Source organism: Labrus bergylta, chromosome 14 (genome assembly GCF_963930695.1).
Source record: "Labrus bergylta chromosome 14, fLabBer1.1, whole genome shotgun sequence".
Lineage (NCBI taxonomy): Eukaryota > Metazoa > Chordata > Actinopteri > Labriformes > Labridae > Labrus > Labrus bergylta.
Genome location: NC_089208.1, coordinates 20,186,155 through 20,206,993, shown reverse-complemented (window position 1 = coordinate 20,206,993; position 20,839 = coordinate 20,186,155). Strand labels below are relative to the sequence as shown.

General features: G+C 39.8%; 2 protein-coding genes across 5 annotated transcripts in view; one reads left to right on the top strand and one right to left on the bottom strand.

The window, feature by feature from the left end:
- Nucleotides 1-8,921, bottom strand: puraa (purine-rich element binding protein Aa). Of its 2 annotated transcripts, XM_065962993.1 has the most exons (3): nucleotides 8,766-8,919; nucleotides 7,788-7,851; nucleotides 1-4,293 (listed from the first exon to the last, which is right to left on the bottom strand). In XM_065962993.1, exon 3 carries the CDS (start codon nucleotides 4,211-4,213, stop codon nucleotides 3,356-3,358), a length of 858 nt encoding a protein of 285 aa, XP_065819065.1. In that variant the 5' UTR covers nucleotides 4,214-4,293; nucleotides 7,788-7,851; nucleotides 8,766-8,919; the 3' UTR covers nucleotides 1-3,355. The 2 variants fall into 2 exon arrangements, with proteins under 2 accessions (XP_065819065.1, XP_020489014.1); XM_020633358.3 differs by lacking the exon at nucleotides 7,788-7,851 and having other exon boundaries at nucleotides 8,766-8,921.
- A 1,216-nt stretch (nucleotides 8,922-10,137) lies between these two features.
- nrg2a (neuregulin 2a) overlaps nucleotides 10,138-20,839 on the top strand; it is an 81,285-nt gene continuing 70,583 nt past the window's right edge. For 2 of the 3 annotated variants that reach the window (XM_065962991.1, XM_020633356.3), the window contains exon 1: nucleotides 10,138-11,541. In XM_065962991.1, coding sequence (XP_065819063.1) covers nucleotides 11,133-11,541 — 409 coding nt within the window. In that variant the 5' untranslated portion in view covers nucleotides 10,138-11,132. The remainder of the gene's footprint in view (nucleotides 11,542-20,839) is intronic. The other variant, XM_020633357.3, reaches the window with a different exon arrangement.

Below are 20,839 nucleotides of genomic sequence, written 5' to 3'. Positions count from 1 at the left end.
TTAGAGAACAAAGTAATGCTTTATTTTACAGCCTGGTATTATACATACAGTACTTATGTGGAAATTTCTATGAAGAAGTCATCAGGTACTTGTCATTGCAAAGTTAGCATTTTAAAGGCTGTAAAATTAAGCTCAGTTATTAGTATCATTGCCAAGGTAGAGTCAGACATTATGGACAACACTACATCAAAATGTAACACTTCACTAGAGAAATGTTGACTTTTTAGGTTGTTTATTTTTTTGTCAACAAGAACTGAAACATAAAAAAACACATACATTTTGACTGTAGATTTTCCCTCGTGGGTAAATTAAATTTATTTTTAAAATTTGTCAAATGTACATAAATTATATTGAATGCATCAAAACCAAAAGAGCAAATGAAATACCCTCTTTAATAAAATAAAAGAAGAAAGAACGACATTCTTTGTTGAGATTACTTAAACAAGTATTGGTCAGGCATTTCATTAACCTGGAAAAGCAAAGTGCTACACACAACAACCACTGAAGACAGTTCACCATACACCTTAATGAAGATTGGACTGAAGCACCTTTTCTTAGCTTAAAGCTAAAATGGAGATTTCACTGTTTTTTTTTTTTAAGTTTCCTTTTCACAAAAACTCCATTCTCATTATGGTCTTCCTTCAACAACCCATAAGCCAAGATTCCTAAAGAGGGGCGTACTTGCAGTGATGTTACTCTGTTTCAAGTTGAATACTTCTATGAACTGCTCGACCCAACAGGCTGCTAAGACCTTGGTTTTCTCTATTTTCCTCTAGGATGGAGCTTTGAGTGCAAATAAAGGCATACAACTCCTTCATGAGAAATAAACATGGAATTCAGCCACATGCTTTCAAATAGTAATCATATATTTAATTGATATACATATATTGCCACATTGGCACATACGATATTGCACACAGTGATGAAATGTTGCACAGAAAAAATAGATATATTTTTTGTGGGCTAAAACATTCCAAAATTACAAATAATGTGGAATAATGCTGAAAATGTCAAACTACGTAAAACAAAAGAAAACAAAACAAGACATGCTTGCTGCTCCCCATTAATTGAGCGACTTACAACTTGCACAAAAACCACCCAAGCCATAGAACGAGCATTTCAAAGGGGGCTTGCCAACAAAAGTGTATATCTCTTCAGGCCAGTACCGATGTTCCCAATCAGCCCCTGCTCTTCCTGCTAATGCGCTTGGCTAGTGAAGAGCCAACTCCTCTGCATCATCTTGCATCTAGGTGACCACCCCTTTCCATGTTTACATGTAGGCCGATACCTGGATAGCTGGGGAATGGGGATGGCAATTAGGTTAGGGAAGGAGGAAGGTAGCAGAAAAAAGTTAAGAATTCTGCCCCTATGTTTTTTTAAGAGCTTGTAACAAACCCTTTTAGCACCACGAGTCGTGCACTAGCACACAAGGGGGCTGAGAAACAAGAATGGAAGAAAGAAAAGAGGAAACAGTACGGAAAAAAAAGCCAAACTGCAATCCAAAGCACCAGGCCAGCGTGTAAGCATGCGGAGTGTGTAAGGCACCAGGTTGTTTATATGCTGAAGAGGATGCTCCCAATACGGTATCTTTTAGGCTATACCACAGGCTCCAAAAATAGGTGGTCAAGGACAGTCTAGTTTGCTGGTTTCCAGTCAATCTAAACACAGGAGCAGTCATTTAATTCAATGCTGAGGTATATCTGACATTATCTGATTGTTGCCAGTTTCTCTGGAGTTTACTGACAGAGTTTATAAAACTGCTATCACACATCTATGAGATGCGACTGAACTGGATTAGAACCAGTTGTTTTTCCGTGTGGCAGCCCAAATATTTACAATTAGACCAAAACAGAATCTCATCACCCCCAGGTAGATATTTGGGCTTACAAATCTAAAGTAGAGCTATGAGTATGTATCCAAAGTAGCCCCGCAGAACATCACACCTTCAGATTTTTAAACTTGAAGGGATGGGCTCACCTTTGAGGTGAATTGAACCCTCTTCTCCTTGGCTTATCTAGGCGGGCTCCTCAGTGCCCTCCATATTATGAAGATGATACTTTGACTACAGGTCACAAGGTCGCTCCTTTTACAATCACACTTTGAAACAACTTCCACTACAACTACACCAAGCCTTTGGATGGAATCACTCGGTACTCAAACTTGAGATTCGTACACTATAGGCAGATAAAGATACATATGGAAGGGTCCTTGAGCCAATATTTTGGGAGACCAACGAAATCTCTTAGTGCAGATAAACATGCAGCAACAAGACTCCTTGGCACCATCTGGACTTTGATGACTGAACAAGATCACAAAATAGTTCTGTTGTATCCGATGTGCTAACCAATGATGCTCTGCTGAATTGTGCCTCCTTTTTTTCAGACCACAGGCCAATCAGCACAGTTTGTGTAGGGCTTGTCTTGTTAGTAATCTGCAATTTAGGCCATTTGCTACATGTTGTCTCTGCATTTCTTCTGTCAAATACACATTTAGTACCTTTAAAATGAACACATTGCATTAACAACAAGACACAAAGGTAGTCTATAATATATATATATCCATCTGCATGGCAACAATTTAAACTGAAACAAAACTACAATATTAATATTTCTTTGAATGCCTCTGGCAAATGTCATCCTATCATGATCCATTGACCAGTTTAATAAATTTGATTTCTATGCAATGTATATTGCACAACAAATAGAGCACTTAATTCATTTCATGAAAATGCCTATATGTTCCTTTTATACTGCATGACATGTAACCAGTTTCCAAAGCAGGCCTAGCCCTCATATGATTCATGTGTAAACACATCTCTACTCACAGGTAAAGGTAAATAGAATGGCAAGTAGTACATGTGACAACCTTTTACAAAGATTTTGAATTTTGGTTTAAAAATTAAAATATCTGATTTGTGCTGAAGTCATTAGCTCACATGAAAAGGAAACGCTTTTTCTTCAGAACTCAGCAATAATTCCATTTGAACATTGCAAACACTTTTTTTTTTTTTTTTTTTACAATAGCTTTAACTGGTACAAAAGTTTTCTGTTAATAAGGGAAATAAACACTCAGTTCAATATCGTTTGTCAAGTAGGAAACAATGTTCAAATATATTGTTATTACTTTGTTTAGCAGCCTGTTACTGTATTAATGGTGGATAAGTGGGGTAACATCCAGCGATGAGTGACATGTCATAACTGTCAGGTTGTGGAGGTTTCTTATATTGTGGGTGATGCTCCCTTGGAGTTAAACCATTACAGTTAAATCTTTAGATTTCTTTCTTTATACAGTAGAGTTTTTAATTATAATTCTCTTGTTATTTTCTTTACTCTTGCATCTTTTTTTGCTCTATATATCAATCCTCGTCTCCATCGTCCGCCTGCATCTCCTCTTGTTGCTGGAGCTCGCATGCCCTTTTCTCCCGCTGCTTCTCCTGGATCTTCTTCATCTCCTCGGCATACTTACTGAACGTATTCCCAAATTTGGACCACACTTTGTAGGGCACCGTAATTGAGTTGCGGTACGTTGGCTTCACCTCGCTTACCCTCATGAACACACCGTACTTATTGGATCCGACGTCGAAGAAGAACCGTTTGTTGTCCACAGTCAATGATGACCCTTCGGGCAACTCTGCAGGTTCGTCCTCTACACCGTAATCGTCAATAAGTTTAGCCAAAGCGTCACGAAACTCAATAAGTCCCTGGGCGGGCAAAGCGATCGTCTGGCCTTGCGTGGATCCCAAACCGGGCCCCCGGTTAACGGTCTGTCGAATCCTCAGGAACCGTCCTCTCTGGTTCTCTTTCAGATCCATGTAGTATTTCCGATTCTCTCGGACCAAGAATTCGCTTTTGAGCGCTCTCCTCGGCTCGTCTTGTACCAGTCCCGGGTTGCTCGGACCCAGCTGGGCATAATGTTCGATGAAGTCCCCCAAGTAGTCGCGGAACTCGACCGCCACGGACATGGAGAGAGTGAGGCGGCTCTTGTTTCCACCGGCCCCGACTTCTGCTATCTTTAAGAAGCGGCCTTTCGCGTTCTGCTTTACGTCCAAATAGAAGCGTTTGTTTTGGATGTCAACCCGCTTCGACGCCAGCTCCTGGGTCTCATGCTGGAGCCCGGAAGCCGAGCCCGCCCCTCCTGTGGCTAAGTGCATGGAACCGAAGCCTGGGCCCGTGGCCGCTCCTCCCTGCTCACTTCCACTGTCTCTGTCCGCCATGATGCTGCCTGCCTGCCTTCTCCCTCTGTCTGCTGCAAAGCCACGGCCAGCCACAGAGAACGCCGGAGCTCTCGCGAGATCTACAAAGAGGTATGGAAAGGCGAAGGAGAGACGTTAATGCAGAGCGAAGGAGGACGCCGGTTTTTTTTTCTCCCACGGGCTGTCAAATGCTGGAAATTTAAACCTATGGTTTGCTTGTTGAGAGGAAATGACAAGCCCACAGTGTGATTAAGTTTCAATTCATCGAAAAGGGTGGTGTTTTTTTTTTTTTGTTGCTACCTGAAGACCCCAGCTTGCCCTCTGTTTTAAAGTAAGAGCAGTAATGTAGCACCGGGTGACTGCTTTACAGGTGTCTCTGTTGGTGTGATGTGCTAATGATGAATGCGATGACTTAAATTATTAATTCGTTTTTTTTTCAAATGCTTTTTATTTCAACAACAGTTTTGTTTGCATTTACATAAAGTCCTCACTCAAATATATTTTTTTTGTAAATCCTAGTCGCCTAAACACTAGTCACACTAGTCAATCCTTACGTTGCATATATGAGAGTATTTTAAAACTCGATGGCAATGGCTTACAGGCAGGTCAAAAGGCCAAAAAAACAAATAATAATATAATCCATATTTATATATATATTTAACGTCCCTGTGTCATTAGGCTATTAGTTACTTAATAAGGCTATGTGAAAAATACGACTTGTATCTTGACCAATCAAATGTTGACTTTTAACAGACCTGTGCAACTATTATCACATCCATTCTGATTTAAGTATCCCAGACTGCGGCTGAACTTTTATCAACTGTAGGGTATGATATAAAAAAATCGAAATGACACAGGCTCCTAATTTGTTTCTTTCTTTAAAACGTTATAGTTATTGGAACCAGGGAACAGAGAGTTAGGCACATGGCTACTTATTTTTTTTAAATTGCAATAAAAGCTACTTTCTTACACAAACATTCACATGTGCTGGTCTTTATAACAATGACGAGTAGCATTTCGAAAGCATGTCGGGAAAGGGGCAGAGGGACCGTGTAAGAAATCATATTTACAGAGTGAAATTTAAGCCAGCTGTCGTTGTATTTGTCAACATTACTAGCATTTCCAGTTTCGTTAAAATCGATAAAAAAAAATAAAAAATAAAAAATAAAGATATCCACGTTTTCTTTTATTACTCAACATGGCAAATTTAGTATCTCCCTCACTGAACTGGGGCTAGGGTTGTGTAGCTTGAAGTCAGCATTTTTGCAATATTTTAACGGAGAGAAAGAAAAACAACGAAATTTGATTTTTCACGCTTGGTAGGCCTTCATTCATCCTGGCCTAAAATGAGACTGTAGCATTTTAAACCACGAGTTCACCATGGAGTAATAGAATCAATTTCATGCTTGTAGCCTATTATGGGCGTGTATCAATTAAAGCTATACTTTTTCAGTAACATTAAAAGTCTACTGATTTGTAATATCAATCATCACTTCATAGCCCCCATGCTGTTTTTTAATATGTCATTATAACAAGTCTTTAACCAGGTGTCCGGGCTTTCTCTGAACGTCGTGTTAATACGTTGAGTGGCTTACCTGCTCACAGGCCTACAGTAGGCCTAAGGTAACCTCTTCATTGTGTAGTCGTACATTGTCTATCGAATTAAACGGCAAGTGATGCTAATTGTGTGAGGTAGGGTTAGGTGCTCGTCTCCTACAGCAGCGCACCTTAAAGCAGTAGCCTTTTTCTTCTGTAGCCTATAAAACAGAGTTAGATGTACCTGCAGAAGAAACCCATTATTTGCTGTGCTCTTACCAGACTTTCTGTAGTTAAATGTAGCTTCAGAAAAGACTGACATCGTATGAAAATACCGCATAATGCTTCTGTTCAAATGTAGGCCTAGAAAGTATATTTAAGATACTAGACCGTCTCATAAAAAAAAATGGCATATGGTATAATAGAGGCGATAACAAGCCTTCAATCAGCCGACAAAACATTTCGAGACTAAAAATGTTAATAGTTTTAGGCTTCATAGTATATTAACCTGTTTATGGTTACCTGTTCAAATGCTGTTTATACAGGGGACACTTTCTGAATGTTTATTATAGTAGAGGCTTCATATAGGCCTTCATTTTTTTTTTTTTTTTTGCTTAAATTCGTTTTTGAAATTTGCTATTGTTTTTTTTCTTATTAACCGTTGCTTCAAATTTCTGATTGGCGGTTTAATATTTCCTCTCGGAAAATTAAATATAAACTAAGGAAGTAAAATAGAAGCAATTTTTTTTTTAAGTTTGAAAATTCCTGCCATTTAATCTTTCAAGTTGCTTCGTTTAAAAAAAATATATAACCACAAAAAACAGCATGTCTTCTTCATTCTGAGTCACTATTTTTTTCGATTAATCAAGTTTCCAGAATAAAATGTCTTACATTTATTTATAAAATGTATTTATAAGCTATACGCTAGTTCAGGCTACTGTTGTTCACTTCCCTAAGATAAATATTATTTTACCCCGGCAGGACTTCTCTCGTTTTGGTGGATATTGAAGACTTACTGTGAAAGCATTGGGTGTTAAAAGTCGCTCTTTGCGAAATCTACAGACAATATTCGGTATGCTATTCATAAATATGCATCACAAAGAGGTGAGCTTTGATACTAAATGCCGTTTACCGTTAATGTTCTTGTAATAATAAAGGGGCACTTTGTGGGCCTAATTCAACCTTTTAGTGAATCATCATTTAATTCTGTAAATAAAATGAAAGAAAATAAATCCCTAAAATTGACAGAATAATTAAGGATAAATAATATATCACCCTGCTCTAACATGTGAGCTTCGTTTCTGCAGTGTTAGTGGCCTCATAGGCTGTCTGAAGGCCTGACAAGAACTCATAAAACAACAAAAGGGGCTAAAGTATGATCTTATCCATTTCTAAAAAAGCCTATGTATATGCACTGTGGTTTAAGCATATCTATTTTACTTAACAATGTCATTGAGTGATAATTTAAGAAATGTCATTTATTAAGAAATGGACATGCCAAATTAAGTTTTGCACTAGCCTATGAGTAAAAAAAAAAAAAAAATACAGAGGAGAACATTTGCTCAATTGCATGCTTCCCAAAATAGGCTACATGAAATAAGAAACTGAAATTTAAGTTAAGGATTTTTACTGGGGGGGGGAAAAAATCTAACTGCATATGTTGTAATATTGTGTCAGAATGCTGAATAAATGCAAATGAGAACCAATACATTTTATTTATTCTCACTATAGGCCAAAGCAATATCATTTGTAAAATAAACAAGATTCAATTTGACAACTAAAATTCAGTTTATTGGTTATTGAAAATATACCAACATTGCCCTTTGACAGACCTAAGCAAGTTATAAATAAGGAATAAGTAGCCATAGGTCAATTTATTACTTAAATTACGTTTAGGACAAAGTTTACTCTGATAGGTTATTCAGTTGCTTTGTAAGTCAAAATGAGAGTAAATGAGGCGAGGTTATCGTAGTTAAGCTGGGTTTTTTTTTTCTGTATTTATATCTCTATAAATATTTTTCCTATGTTAATATATGTCATATAGCCTAAACTCATATACCTGCAACTCTTATTGCCTCGAAGGTCGTTGGGCCTGCTGATCAGCTGAACAGAAACCAAAGCTTCTTCTTAGACAAATCCAGTCATGTTTGGGGATGAAAAAAGATGAAAAAAAGGGTAAGTTTTTAGGACTCCTTATAAGACATCCCTATTTTCGCTTAACCAAAAAGGAATAAAAACTTGTTCATAGACCATGGCCTTTTTGCATTGTATTGCAGACCCACGTAGGCCTTTTTGCAGCTTTGTTGGTTCAAACTGACCTCAATATTAACGTCCTTGCTGTTAAAATATTTCATTACCAGACTCGATGTGAGTTGTTTTTGAGTAAAAGGCCACTCCTATTTCTTCAACCTGTTAGGACTTCTGTGTGATACACACGCATCTGCATTCACGCTAAATGTAATCAATGCCAAACATGTTATTAAAATTCAGAGTTATGTATCCTACATAATATACAATGGGACAGGCAACCTAGGACATGTTACATTCATTCCCTTTTAAATAATCTCACCTAGAAGGCTTAATGGAACCTGTCAGTGCCGTAGTTCATCAGCTTCTTGCACAGACTACAAATGCTACCTATCCTACTTCACCCATTTTTTTCAGACTCGTTTTTATTCGAGTATAAATCAGGAAAGGCAGCTGTTTTATTGCCGATGCCACGTCTAGCGCAGGTTGCAGCCCCAGCAGAGGTGTCGTCGCAGTATGTAACAGAGAGCAGCTGTGATCCCCTTACAAAGTTTTGCCCTACATCCACCGACACCGGAACGATGTGACGCTTCTCGAAATACAGCTCCATTACAATTTCAGAACCGACTCATGGCGGCACACCGTCATGTTATGCTTCTGTGAACTCTGCGAGGCAATGTCATATGCTTGGCTGCACGTTAGGTCACCAAAACGCTGCGGGAGAGCGAGAAACCAACCGAATGACATGTAAATAAAGCGTCATTCCACCAAGCGAGAGCCCACAACCTACCTTAACAGCGCTCGGTCTGCACGCGCGGCGCCTTACAGCCTCGACGGGGGGAAGAAGAAGACAAGACAAACCGAAATACACATTTAAAAACGTTCGTAGGCCTTTGTAACAGCTCGGAGAACTGCTCCTGCTCGCTGCACAAGATGGACAAGAAACGGCGAGTCGTGGCACGGAGAGAGACACATGCACGCACGAGTTGAACGCCGCACGTTTTAGCCTCTGATGTCAACACGCACGGTGGGAGCTCGGTAGACGTGCACCTCCCTTTGGTGGTATCGAGGAATTGCAGCTTTAAGCCTTCTAGTGGTAACAGGTAGGGCAACATCTTTTGCACCTGTAATGGAGGACAGTGTCTGACGAAGTCGGTGAGCATTGATTCGATCAGCAGCTGGTTACCAGTTTGGATCAATTTGCGTCACATTTTTTTGACATTTGCCCAACTTTATAGGCATTAATCTGTAAGGGAAACAGAGGGACAGCCATACACACACTCGGCTTTCTGTGTGTGTTTTTTATTTATTTTTTAAAGTGATGTTATAAAAGCACATAATGTACGAGAAAGAGGACTTCTTTTCACGCTGTGATTAATAACTTCATATGTGTGTCCAACACTATGTGGTCGTAATTTAATGGCCTCGTAAAGTTTCAGCACCACGGAGAGCAGAGGTCTATATCAGGTCTATTGGGCATGCGCACAAGTGGAGACATACATACATGTATAGGTGTTATTCCATTTACATTTTTAGTACAAATGTGTATCTTTTTTTTTTTTGACTTATTGAATACTTGTTTTAGGTCATTTCAGTGAATAAATAGTCCCCTAAACTGTTCTTTTGGCTATCTTAATAAGGCCTAACCGTAATTCATCAGCCAAAACACTGTTTTATTTTTAACACGTTTTTTTTCTGAGCTAGCACAAAGGTAGTTTGATTTACAGCATCATGTACAGCAAATGTATGTCAAAGTGTTCATAGACACACAGTGGTCAGCAGGTGTCGCTCTTTGTGAATACAACATCCTGTATCCGCATTCTATTTAGGCGAAACCAAACCAAACCATGATATTCTAACTTTATCTAAAACCATGCCAGAGATGACTAACCATTTACATTTTCATTTAGAATTATCTTTCCGAATTGGAACTTATTTGGCGATAAAGCCCTTCAGAATACGTCTCAACGTGACATTCTAACTGTTAAAACATAGAAGCATATTTTGTCACAGATTGTTCTCCTTGTATATATTGCTGAAAAGACTTTCCTCTCTTAAGGAGCCGAATATTGCAGCTGATTTATCTGTATGGATTTAATGCGGTGCTTCAACATCAGTTTTTTTTTTTCAGAGGCAGAGCAGTGAATGTGACCTGAATGCAGGGCATGACTTAATGGGATGAGACGCAAAACTCATTCAAAACAGTCTGTTGAAGAATCTGAGATGCTTTCGCAGCCTTAGTCATCGCGGCCATATGATTTTTCTAGGCCTACCGGTGTATATGCGGCTGCATTTTTGAATGTGAACAGATTTTCATTTGTTGGAGTGATGCCTTGGCTACAGTAAGATGCGTTTCTAAGGAGGGGACAGTCATGGATTTAGGATCCGGTTTGTTTCATTTGAACGTGAGATCACGGCTGCTAAAACATGGAGTGATTGACGTACAGTAACTGGGTTTTTGGCAGCGAGGAGATCGACCCTTTTGGTCCATCGGTTGCCTGTATTTCAGTGCTCTATTCCTGCGATTTTTTTTGTTGACGGAGCCCCCTGGCAATCGGCATTATTTCCTCTCCGTCTGTGGCTAGTGGGGGAGGCGGAGAGAGAGCCGTGGAGGAAGGCGCCGTAATAGCGTTATAGCTGCTGACCACGAATAATGCTTTATTTTGGGGGAATGAAACGTGGCTTATGTTTTTGAGAGCGGACTACCAAACTTGTGCTTCACTGCAGCATTTTTGCGTCTTTCCCTCCGCTGCAGATGATACAGAAAAGCATCATAGCGGTACCCCACCACTGCAATTTTTGGGCAAAGATAAGAGTGGCGTCGTCTTGCAGTTAAGGCTACACTATGGCAGCATAGGGGGGCATCTTCTGGAGGGGAGAATCCGCCAATTCCTTGCTTAGCCCTGTCTCCAATGCCTTATTTTTTTTAGCGGAAAGCAGTGACTGGATTTGACACCCAGCTGTTTACCCGTTGGAAAACACTCGAAAAAGCAGCGGATCCCGATGGCATGGACACTTATGCAAGGTCTGCCGCGCTGCCGTGCTACAGGAGCCTACTCACTGTCTCTACATTCAACCAAGCTCCATCGCCATCGCCCCGCAGCCGAGAGAGCCCTGCCGCAACGCGACCAGCGACCACCGAGCCAAAGCAGGCGGCATGAGGCTTGATTCAGTACATTTATCCATGCTGGTCATCGGGGTCTCATTCGCCTGCTACTCCCCGAATTTGAATTCCCTGCAGGACCAGGTTTTCAAATCCGCTGTGGTGATCGAGGGCAAGGTGCAGTCTACGCCTGTGAACGTCTCCGCGGAGCCGTACCGTGTGAATGTCAAAGTGCTGGATGTTTGGCCCCAGAACAGCGGGGGTCTGGAGCGAGAACAGCTCGTCACCGTGGGAGAATTTGGAACTGAGGCTCCGTGCACCAAAGTGAAGAAGAACCACAAGTACATTTTTTTCATGGACCCCACTGACGAGCCTTTGGTTTTCAAGGCATCGTTCGCGCCTCTGGACACGAGTGGAAAGAACCTAAAAAAAGATGTTGGGAAGATCTTGTGTGAAGACTGCGGTAAGTATATGTATTGTGGATTACCGGTGAAGTGCAACCCGGAAGAATGAACGATGTGTTAGCAGCCCGGCTGGCTGAGGGCGTTTTGGTAACAGGTACTCTGGTGTTTTGTGGTGATTCTGGCCACAGCAATGGTTGGAGTCACTGGGTAACCAGATAGGTGCCTGAGGGGCGTCTATGCAGCAATTTTCGACAACTCTCGCAGGCTCCCATAGCCCACATGATCAATCAAACTCTCTTTCTCTCTCCCATTCTCTTTCCCCTCAACTGCATCAGACATGCGCCTCGCACTGTTGCATATGAGGAATTGCAGTTCGTGTGAATCCCACTATCTGCATCCTGCAAACCCGCATGAAGCTTATCGGCACATTTTAATGCACCTCTCACTCCCGTGGGCTTCATAAACAAATGTTTTTTTTTTCTCCAAGATGTGTCGCTGCTTCTTATAGGAAATCGAGCCCATGCATTCTATAGAACCAGTTCAGTTTCAGGACCAGGGACAGCGGCCTGTATCACCGGGATCACGTGGGGGGGGGAAGGGGGGAAATCACGCTGCCCTAAGCAAATTGGCTCCTAGGCTCTACTTAGGCTCACGTCCTGCTTTAATGCTTTAATACCTCACATTGTGGCACAGCCTATTGTATTACTAGTCCTGCACAAATGAATCGTTAGTGCACGAAGTGGGCCAGCAGTGAGAGCTGTAGTGCAAACTATAAAATTGTGAGCACTTGAGGGTTTTCTCTGTTTTATTAAGGTTCATGCTCAAGTAGTTACCGAGTAGACTTCGACCAGGAGATGCATTCCTTTTAGAATCACATGGGGATTTGTTTGAGTAATTTGGCATTATTTATTCATTTTTAGTCATAATTTATGGAAATCAAACATAGTCATATTCCACCTCTGTCTTTTTTCTAAAGTTACGATTTCAACATGTTTAGGCAATTAATGTCAGCTTAAGAACAATACAGCATAGAGTTGCATTGGTGTTTTTGCACTAGGTTGCACTCAATCATTAACTTACATGTGCAGCTGCATGTGCAGATCCACCTTTCTGTTAAAGAAATGACACATCGTTTTAGTGACAGAATTCTCGAGGTGTCCCGTCACTTGAGCTGCAAGAGCAACTTGTCAAAAGCTCTAATTTCACAAAAGGTGTCGTCCTTGTCCTCACCAGGGTAAAAATGAGTCTCTTCTCGTTTAATTATACAGCAGTGTCAGCGTCTGTGTGACTGGATCTTTGTCTACAACTAATGTCCCAAGCTGGTCAGCCTGCAACACGACTTCAAACTTTGGCTCCTCATTCTCTGCGTGTTTTGCGGCAAATTTACAAAATGCAACACATGTAATAAAAGAACCTCTTTCGCAACCATCACATGCTGCATGCATTTCTACTTCCAATCTTTTGTTGTGGCCCAGAACATGAAGTGTGCCCTGTACTGCTGGCCGCCTGCTTAAATCCTCTTAGCTTCTACTCATGGGACACAAATGCTCCCCTCTGCTCTTGATTTTGCCACTCTCACTCTGGCTTTTAAACTCATCATCCCATTAGAGAGGTGACACAAAATGGACCTTATTACCTCTTGAGTACCTCAAACAACAACCACCGCCACCCCCCCCCCCCCCCCACCACCCCCACCCCCCTAATTCTTTCACCACTTAGCAAATCTGGTCAGTGACGCGATCAAACTGGCACGGTCGCCCTCACTGTATTACCTGAGAGATTTGCCACACCCGCTCATCGGGCCTCTGTTGATCTCTTTTATGTAGTTCAAAGTACGGAACAGCACAGCGATGCTGCTCATGCGGGCCATTGTAATCAAAGTGCTTCTTACTCAGAGTATTTAATCCTTTCACTGTTTCTTTTGTGACTCTCACTTCTCTCAGATCATGCCGTTTTCAACATTTCACAGACACACGAGCTGTCAGCTTCTTGACATCCTCCTTTCCCTTTGAGCTCTGTCATTCATTCAGCAGGGACCGAAGATCCAAAATGATCTGTTGACTGCTTCTTTCTGTCATATTAAGCATCCCAAAAGTGAACCAGCACATCTATATTCTAGACCATCATGGGTAAACTTGAACCTTGGACTTGTACATTTCGCCTGGGGTCTGAACATTGCACCTGAGTCTTCTAAAATAGTGCTATATGTAGTTAATGTGGAATGGAAACACATACCTATGCACATTCAGTTTTTACTTAACATACCACTTACATGGCAAAAATAAAATAGTTTGAAAAAGTCAGGCGTGACCTGACACAATCAAGTTTTATTCAAATTGAACCCTAACAATATTTCCCTAACTTTAACCATAGTTGTTTTATTACCCAAACCTAGGCTACTTAAATTGCTTTAGTTGCCCAAACTTAAGAAGTGACCGACCATAGATTAAAACTTGAGACAGTAGTGGCTTTTTTTTCCAGGAGGAAGGGTTGAATATCGATTCCAAGTGTTCTTATAGCTCAGATCCCAAACCTGCCTTCAATCCCTCTTGTGCAGAGGCATCCGAGCTTCCAAGTGTGTGAACCAGGGGACTAAATGTACACACTGTATGTCCCTCAAAAGCAATGCAATTGTTGTCTTCCTGTTCCTAGGCACTGTATGATAAACAGGTTACCTACAGAGCTAACGGCCTGCTCCTATTCCTCAGGACTCAGTCAGCTGGGAGCTCTGGTTTCCTGTCAAAGTAGAAAGAAAACACCAAGTTACAGTTCTTCTCATGTTAAGTTATTTAGCTGACCTTGCAGTTTTGTATCGGACATTATTCTACTGCAAATGGAAGAACTAAAATGTTCCGACTGCTGTTAAGTTCTTAGCAGTAACACATTGTTTTAAGTATTTCCGTGCAGTCCTGTGCTTTTTGTGTCATGTCAACGATGATGATGAAACACCACCACTTTTAAGAGGTTTTTTTTTTTTTTTTAAGGCTTATGAATATTTGACATTTATATCTTTTCACAGAATAAGAACTCTTTTTGACTCCCTTTAAAGCTTGTATGTAGAATAGATCTGCAGTTTAAGAGATGGAGGCTATGACATTCAATGCCAGTAAAGAAAATTGCATCTGACTGAATGAGAGCAAAAGTGTTTGCAATTGGAATAGGATCTCACACTGCTCTACTTGGAAGTGTAACTTAAGACTTGCTTTTTTAGTCGTTATTGGCATAGTGGTAGTGTTTTTATTACATGTCTCTGCCTTACTCAAAAGTCTGAAGGTGTGACAAAAAAATATATTGCTTGAGGCCTTGTGCTTTTTTTTTTTTTTATCTATATACAAAACTGCATTTTGTTTGAGCATGAGTGTGGGTGCATGCAGACCGGAGAGTAATTGTCAGTAAAAAATACAGTACAAATTGGTGCAGCACTTGTACACAAAAAAGGTCATCTGAGCCTGGGAGTAACACATCGCCCTTAAACCGCCTTCATACTTGTTATTGACAGGCGTGCAAATGATTCTCACTCTGTAGAGCATTTAATTATCGCTCATTAAGCCCCATTTATTCCTCTGAAATGAATTAATGGAACAATGTTGTTGCGAATGCGCACTCTATCACTAACCTGTCACTGTATGCAGGCCACAGCTGCTGCATTGAGGTGGTAGACAGGCAGGATTTCGCCCCGAGCAGTGAGCGGTGCATCTTTCTGTGAATTGGGAGCGCTATTAGAAGAGCTTGACATAGAACATGAATGACAGCAGTTGTTGCAGGCCGGGGTTTCTGCTCCTAACCCCGAGAGTTTGTCTGTATGACTCTTACAGCACTACAGGTTGGATGGATATAGATTTATTTGTAAGGCTACAGTATATCTTTATTTAATTGATTCTTTATTCAGAGGATGGTTGAGAACATTTAACAGAACGATAGGTGTGGCACAGAGAGCATAAAGCGTCTGAAGTAAATGATGTTTGCATCAAATGAACTTACTTTGGAAACCATTTATTTCTCAATATCCCTGTTTTTTCTTCTTCTTTTTTCATCTTTTTGCTCAATAACTATGTGCATTCTATAAAGAGGGATGTGTAGTTACACTCATTATACATTGGCATGTTGATAGACTGTTCAATAGGTTTTCTAGATTTTAAAGCAAACGATTAAGGAGCAGAATAAAAAATAATTACCTTCATGCTTACACCAGCACTTGTACATAATGCACTTACACATGGTGTAAGACCAGTATCACTATAGCATATTTTAACTGGTTTATTCCAGTACCTGTGGCATAACTGACATACCTATGAAACACATCTTGACCATTAGTAAACAAAGTGGAAAACAAAGGTACATTTTCTACAACATAGATTTCATCATCTATATCCTCCCACTTGTATGTCTGTTTTTCTTGGGGCATTTACGGTGGCTTGATGCCTTGCTGGATCTCCATTCGGCCTCTCTACTCTGACAAGATAGCTTGATGTATATTTATAAGATCCCTGAAAAAGGGCATGGCCACTTTCAGTAATTGGACCCTCATTTTCCTCTCCCATTAGGCACTCTCTAACAATCATTCAGATCTGTACTCCACATTTCTAAAGACATCATTGTGCGAGCTATCATTATGACAGAGTGAGCATTTCGGGATCTATCTAGAAGGGTCACATTTCTGCAGTGATGGACTGGTTGTAATGGTAAAACTGAGGTTTAATGATTCAGGTCATGGTTGATACCGGTTTGCAGAGCACAGCTGTTGCAAAGCAGAGAGCAAGGGGTTTTCTTGGAGGCTTTCCCCCTCCTAAGAATATCAAATAAAGAGGATTTATACATAAATATTATTTTAAAAAAAGCAGCCCATCTAAAGTTTAGAGTCAGGAACTTGCAAAACGATTCCAATAGTCTGCTGCATTTGTTTTGGAGTAGTATTGTGTAGGCTAGTATTTGGTCTAGTTCACAGCAGTGTCAGTTGATTCAATAGATCGATACAGAACACTGTAAAGCACGCCTGTTGAGGTTAGATGACTAATGCACGAGTGAGGAATTTTAACTCCTTTTCAGCGTCAACTTTAGTCTTCTCAGCATTTACTCTGAAGCGCTTAACACTGCACTCCTTTCAAGTTGCATCAGTTCAGGCTTTATACACACTCATCACAAAAACTCAGACATTTTCTGGATACTAAGTGGACATAAACCGCATCCAAAAATGTTTCATGTCGACATTTTTCCCATTCAGGTATCATTTCTCTAACTTGTTTATTGTATGTTCAAGAGTTTCATGCATTACTGCATGTAAACACATTTATAGCCATGTTCAGATACTATACAGTCCCATTGTGCTGAGTGCTGCATCTGCTAATGGTGGTCAGATAATACAGCTGCGCAATAATCGGGGTGAAGACCTGGTGGCTATTGTTAAGAGGATCTGTCTAGTGTAGAGCTTAATCTGTCTTTCACATGTCATAACATACTAACCTGTTATCCTGACCCCGTCTGACATAAACACATTTCTAAGCACTCGAGCAAAACATCATTGCAAGCTCAATGTAGTTCCTTTGTATTAGCTTAAAAAGCACTACTAATTAAGGGTTAACTAATATATTTGACAAAGCGGGACATTTCTACGTTGGTTGTTTTGGAAATGTATGATTCATTCTATTCTTTAACCACATGTGATGATGGGGCCGTTCCTGTAACGTCAGAGTGTATAACAAACAATATGCTGAGACATGTTGCACGCTACTGGAGTTTCATCGCTATTTTTGAATGCGGTGAAACACAAGGCATCTATGTCATAGAAAGTCTAAAAATGAGACTAAGTGGCACCTGAATTCTTTTTAAATCTAGTTTGATTCGTCAGTAGTAGTAAAGATCTTTGGCTGAGGTTTCAAGGTAACTTAAATTTAAGAATAAAAGGCAGCATAGAGTACCTCTAAGATTTAAAAAGGCTGTTTGAAATCCACAAAATGGGTTGAACACAATTTGACTTAATGACAGTTTCAATTGACTTTATTTTTTATGTTTTTTAAGGGTGCAGAGAAAGATCCCAAAAAGCTGACAAACACTTCAAAGTTGTCCGTCCCTTGACAAGGAGGTAGTCAGCAGGGTATGATGGCAGGGTTTGTTAGTGTAACAGTAGACAAGAACAGACACTCTACACCAGCAATAGGAGAGAGGGGGAGTAGGATGCTGGGCCTCAGCTCAGCTACAGAGGGATGAGTGGGGGTTAAGGGCAAGGTCGGGGGATAGGACCGGAACACTTGGCTTTCCTAATCCCTGTAGACAAATTTACCTCTGTGGGTCTTGTGAGCTGCGCCCGTTTCAGTACAGACGCCCCCTCAGAGACTTAAATGTCTTTTGAAGGTTATTTTATCCAATGAATACATTTGACGAAAAACCCAGTTCCACTTACTGCCCCCTACAGGCCTGGAGCCCCTCCGCTGTGATGATTGGATAGGCAGTGTTTTTCTGTTTAGTCGAGGGCTTTTTGCGTCGCATCATAATGTATGAGCTGTGCTTTTCTCCTCATGGAAATGTTAAGGGTTGATGCAGCATGCTTGAATCTATTTTCTGTTATTTCATATGTTTTGACTTTCTGCAGGTTGCTTTTCAACACATTTTCACTGAATTTGTTTCGGACATTTCCTTGTGGTTTCTTTTGCATTTTGCATCGTTTGAAAATGCAGCATGTTTCTTTTTCAATCTTTCGGACTTTGGCCTCAATCGGACAAACGAAAGATCGATGTCAGAAGTATTTTCTCAAATTTGAAAATTTAATAAAGACAAGCACAGCTGTATCAAATAGCAGCAGTTTCTTTGACACTCCGTTTAACTGGAAGTTGCCATGTCAGGGGAAAATGATCACCTAAATGGAATGGAGCCATTATAAAGGTAACTTGCCTCACAAAACATTTGGCATGAGAGAGGTCTAAGGAGCTTGTTTCGTACCTTACACTAGCAGACCTCTGACGAATATATCCAGGACCTGATAAGGTCACCAATGAGATCACGTGCACTGGAGGCTGATACAATTCCTTAATAATGTGACAATTTCACAAAGTTTAGAGAATATCAGAAAAGTAAAAAAAATAGTAGTTACCAATGTCTCACTGGGTGTTAAAAAAGACTGGAATATGATTATATTTGTCTGGTTTCCTTTCATTCTCCTTTGGCATGATCAGGTATATTACTCCAAAGTTCATATTGGGCTAAAGTAATTCCAGGAACAGGAGCTCTGTGCATGGAGATTTGAAGGATTACACCTCTTGAAGACTTAAAAAACGAGAAAGTGAAAACAGAGATACATTTTGACAGACTTCAGTAATCCAATAATCTTGGATTGTACGGTACATATTTAAATGACCACAGAAATATCCACCAATGATGATAAAGGCCTCACTTTGTATAATCTCTGTATGTCATAGAACTAAGTCGTTGTCATTTCCTTTTCCTGCTGTAATGTGCTGCAACACAGACCTGAAAGACTAGCAGCCATTACGAGTTCTTAAACATGAGTTTAGTTCTACATGAGTGCTTAACCCGCTCTACTGGGACAGATATTTTCCACAGTTTTGAGTGTGTGCTCAACATGCCCTTTGATTTCACACACACCAAAGCAATGCTTTGAATGATTATGAATTTCCATGCTGTAATACAGAATTACTTGCCGGGCTCATGGAGAATAATGGGCTTATAAATTCAGCTGCATACAAGCTATGCAACAAGCACTTTTAGGTTTATAATTTGATATCAAATGTATTAAATGCACTAACTGTTTCAGCAACATTTTGACTGTATTTGCACTATTTGTTGGTTTGCAACACCATCTGAGGAAATAATGGGAAGTCATCAGAGTTGGTAAAGAAAAGGACTGATTTTTTTGCACGTTGGTTTTTCTGGTCAAATCGAATTGGAGGAGATCTGCAAAGATTGCATTAAGTGCTTAAAACATGATTTATGTCTTTACAGTTCTGACATTTAGTGTAAATAATCTGTTTTTAGTCTTCCTCTGGTTTACATTGTTGTTGTTTTAATAATTTCTAAGGGTATATTAAGGGACAGTGATTATAGCAAAGATAAAGATGCTTCTCTGAATATTTAGCATCATTAAATGGAGGATATTTTGTTGCTTTATCTGCAAGCTACAGTGATTATAGAAACTGATGTATTTCATAGACGTCATTTCTAAACTGGTACTGTATCACCTACAGTACTGCTGCAGCTCTGCAGCTTGTAAGCAGCTGTCTGATAACAACCATCTGACAGAGAAGGAGGATTGGGTCAGCTGCTGCTGGTGTGAATGCAGATTAGTTTTACAGTTTTTAGTCATACATAATGTCCCAACCAATAATCTCCATTAATCTGTGATTTGAAATCATACATGTGATGAAAGCTGCTTGTTGAAAACAGCAACACTATTTAGAAAAGAATTGTAATATTTTCAGAGTGTAAATTTCCCCCCTTACAGTAAAAAAAAAAAGGGTCCACATGACTTTTGTGTAACAAAATATCTCTGTCAGCATGAGAGGGCAAAATCAATTCATTTCAGTCAAACATACTTTAATGGCCAGTAGGAGGCGATAAAGTTAGTGTCACTAAAGAAGAAAAGTGTCTGCATGTGTAGGGAGTCTGTTTTCCCTTGGTAAATACTTACAACTTAGTTGAATAATTATTGATGTATTTATTGAAATTTGACATCTTGTTATTAGACTGATTACCAAAGGAAAAAAAAAACACAGGTAGTCCGCCATTGTTGTTGTTGTTTGATGCGCTGTTGGTAACACAAAACTGCACTGAGCATGTGCAACGTGAGATGATGACTTCATCGTTACCAAACCATAACCTTGTGGTAACAATGACATCAGACTTTAAAAAAAAATTCAGACTGATTGACATCAAACTCTTTTGATTTCCTCAATAACATCTGTTGAAAGAACAATAAGCCTTGTGTAATTATTACAAAACCTATCGTTTGAGAAAGGTCGGTGAATTAAAAGTCTTTCACAGGTTACCTTAACATGTTATTTAATATCTCAGTGTAATTACATGTCCATGTTACTACTCTCTTTTATTGTGAAAATAATGATTGTTGTCAGCTTCATTAGTAGATGGTTGTTTGCACATTTTGATTACTGCTTTAAGAAACCGTTCTATCACAGATTTCATAACGTAACATTTTCAAAATCATCTATTGAAAGGTGTATATGTCATTTTATAAAATGTGTTTAGTCAAACTTTACCGACTGTGTCCGTTAGCATTGCTAAAGCTTTCCGTTATACCGCATACTTTAGCAGTACAGATGTTCCTTCAGTTAAAAAACAACAACTTTTTAGTTATTGCCAACTGAATTTAAGAAGAAGAATTGACTTTAT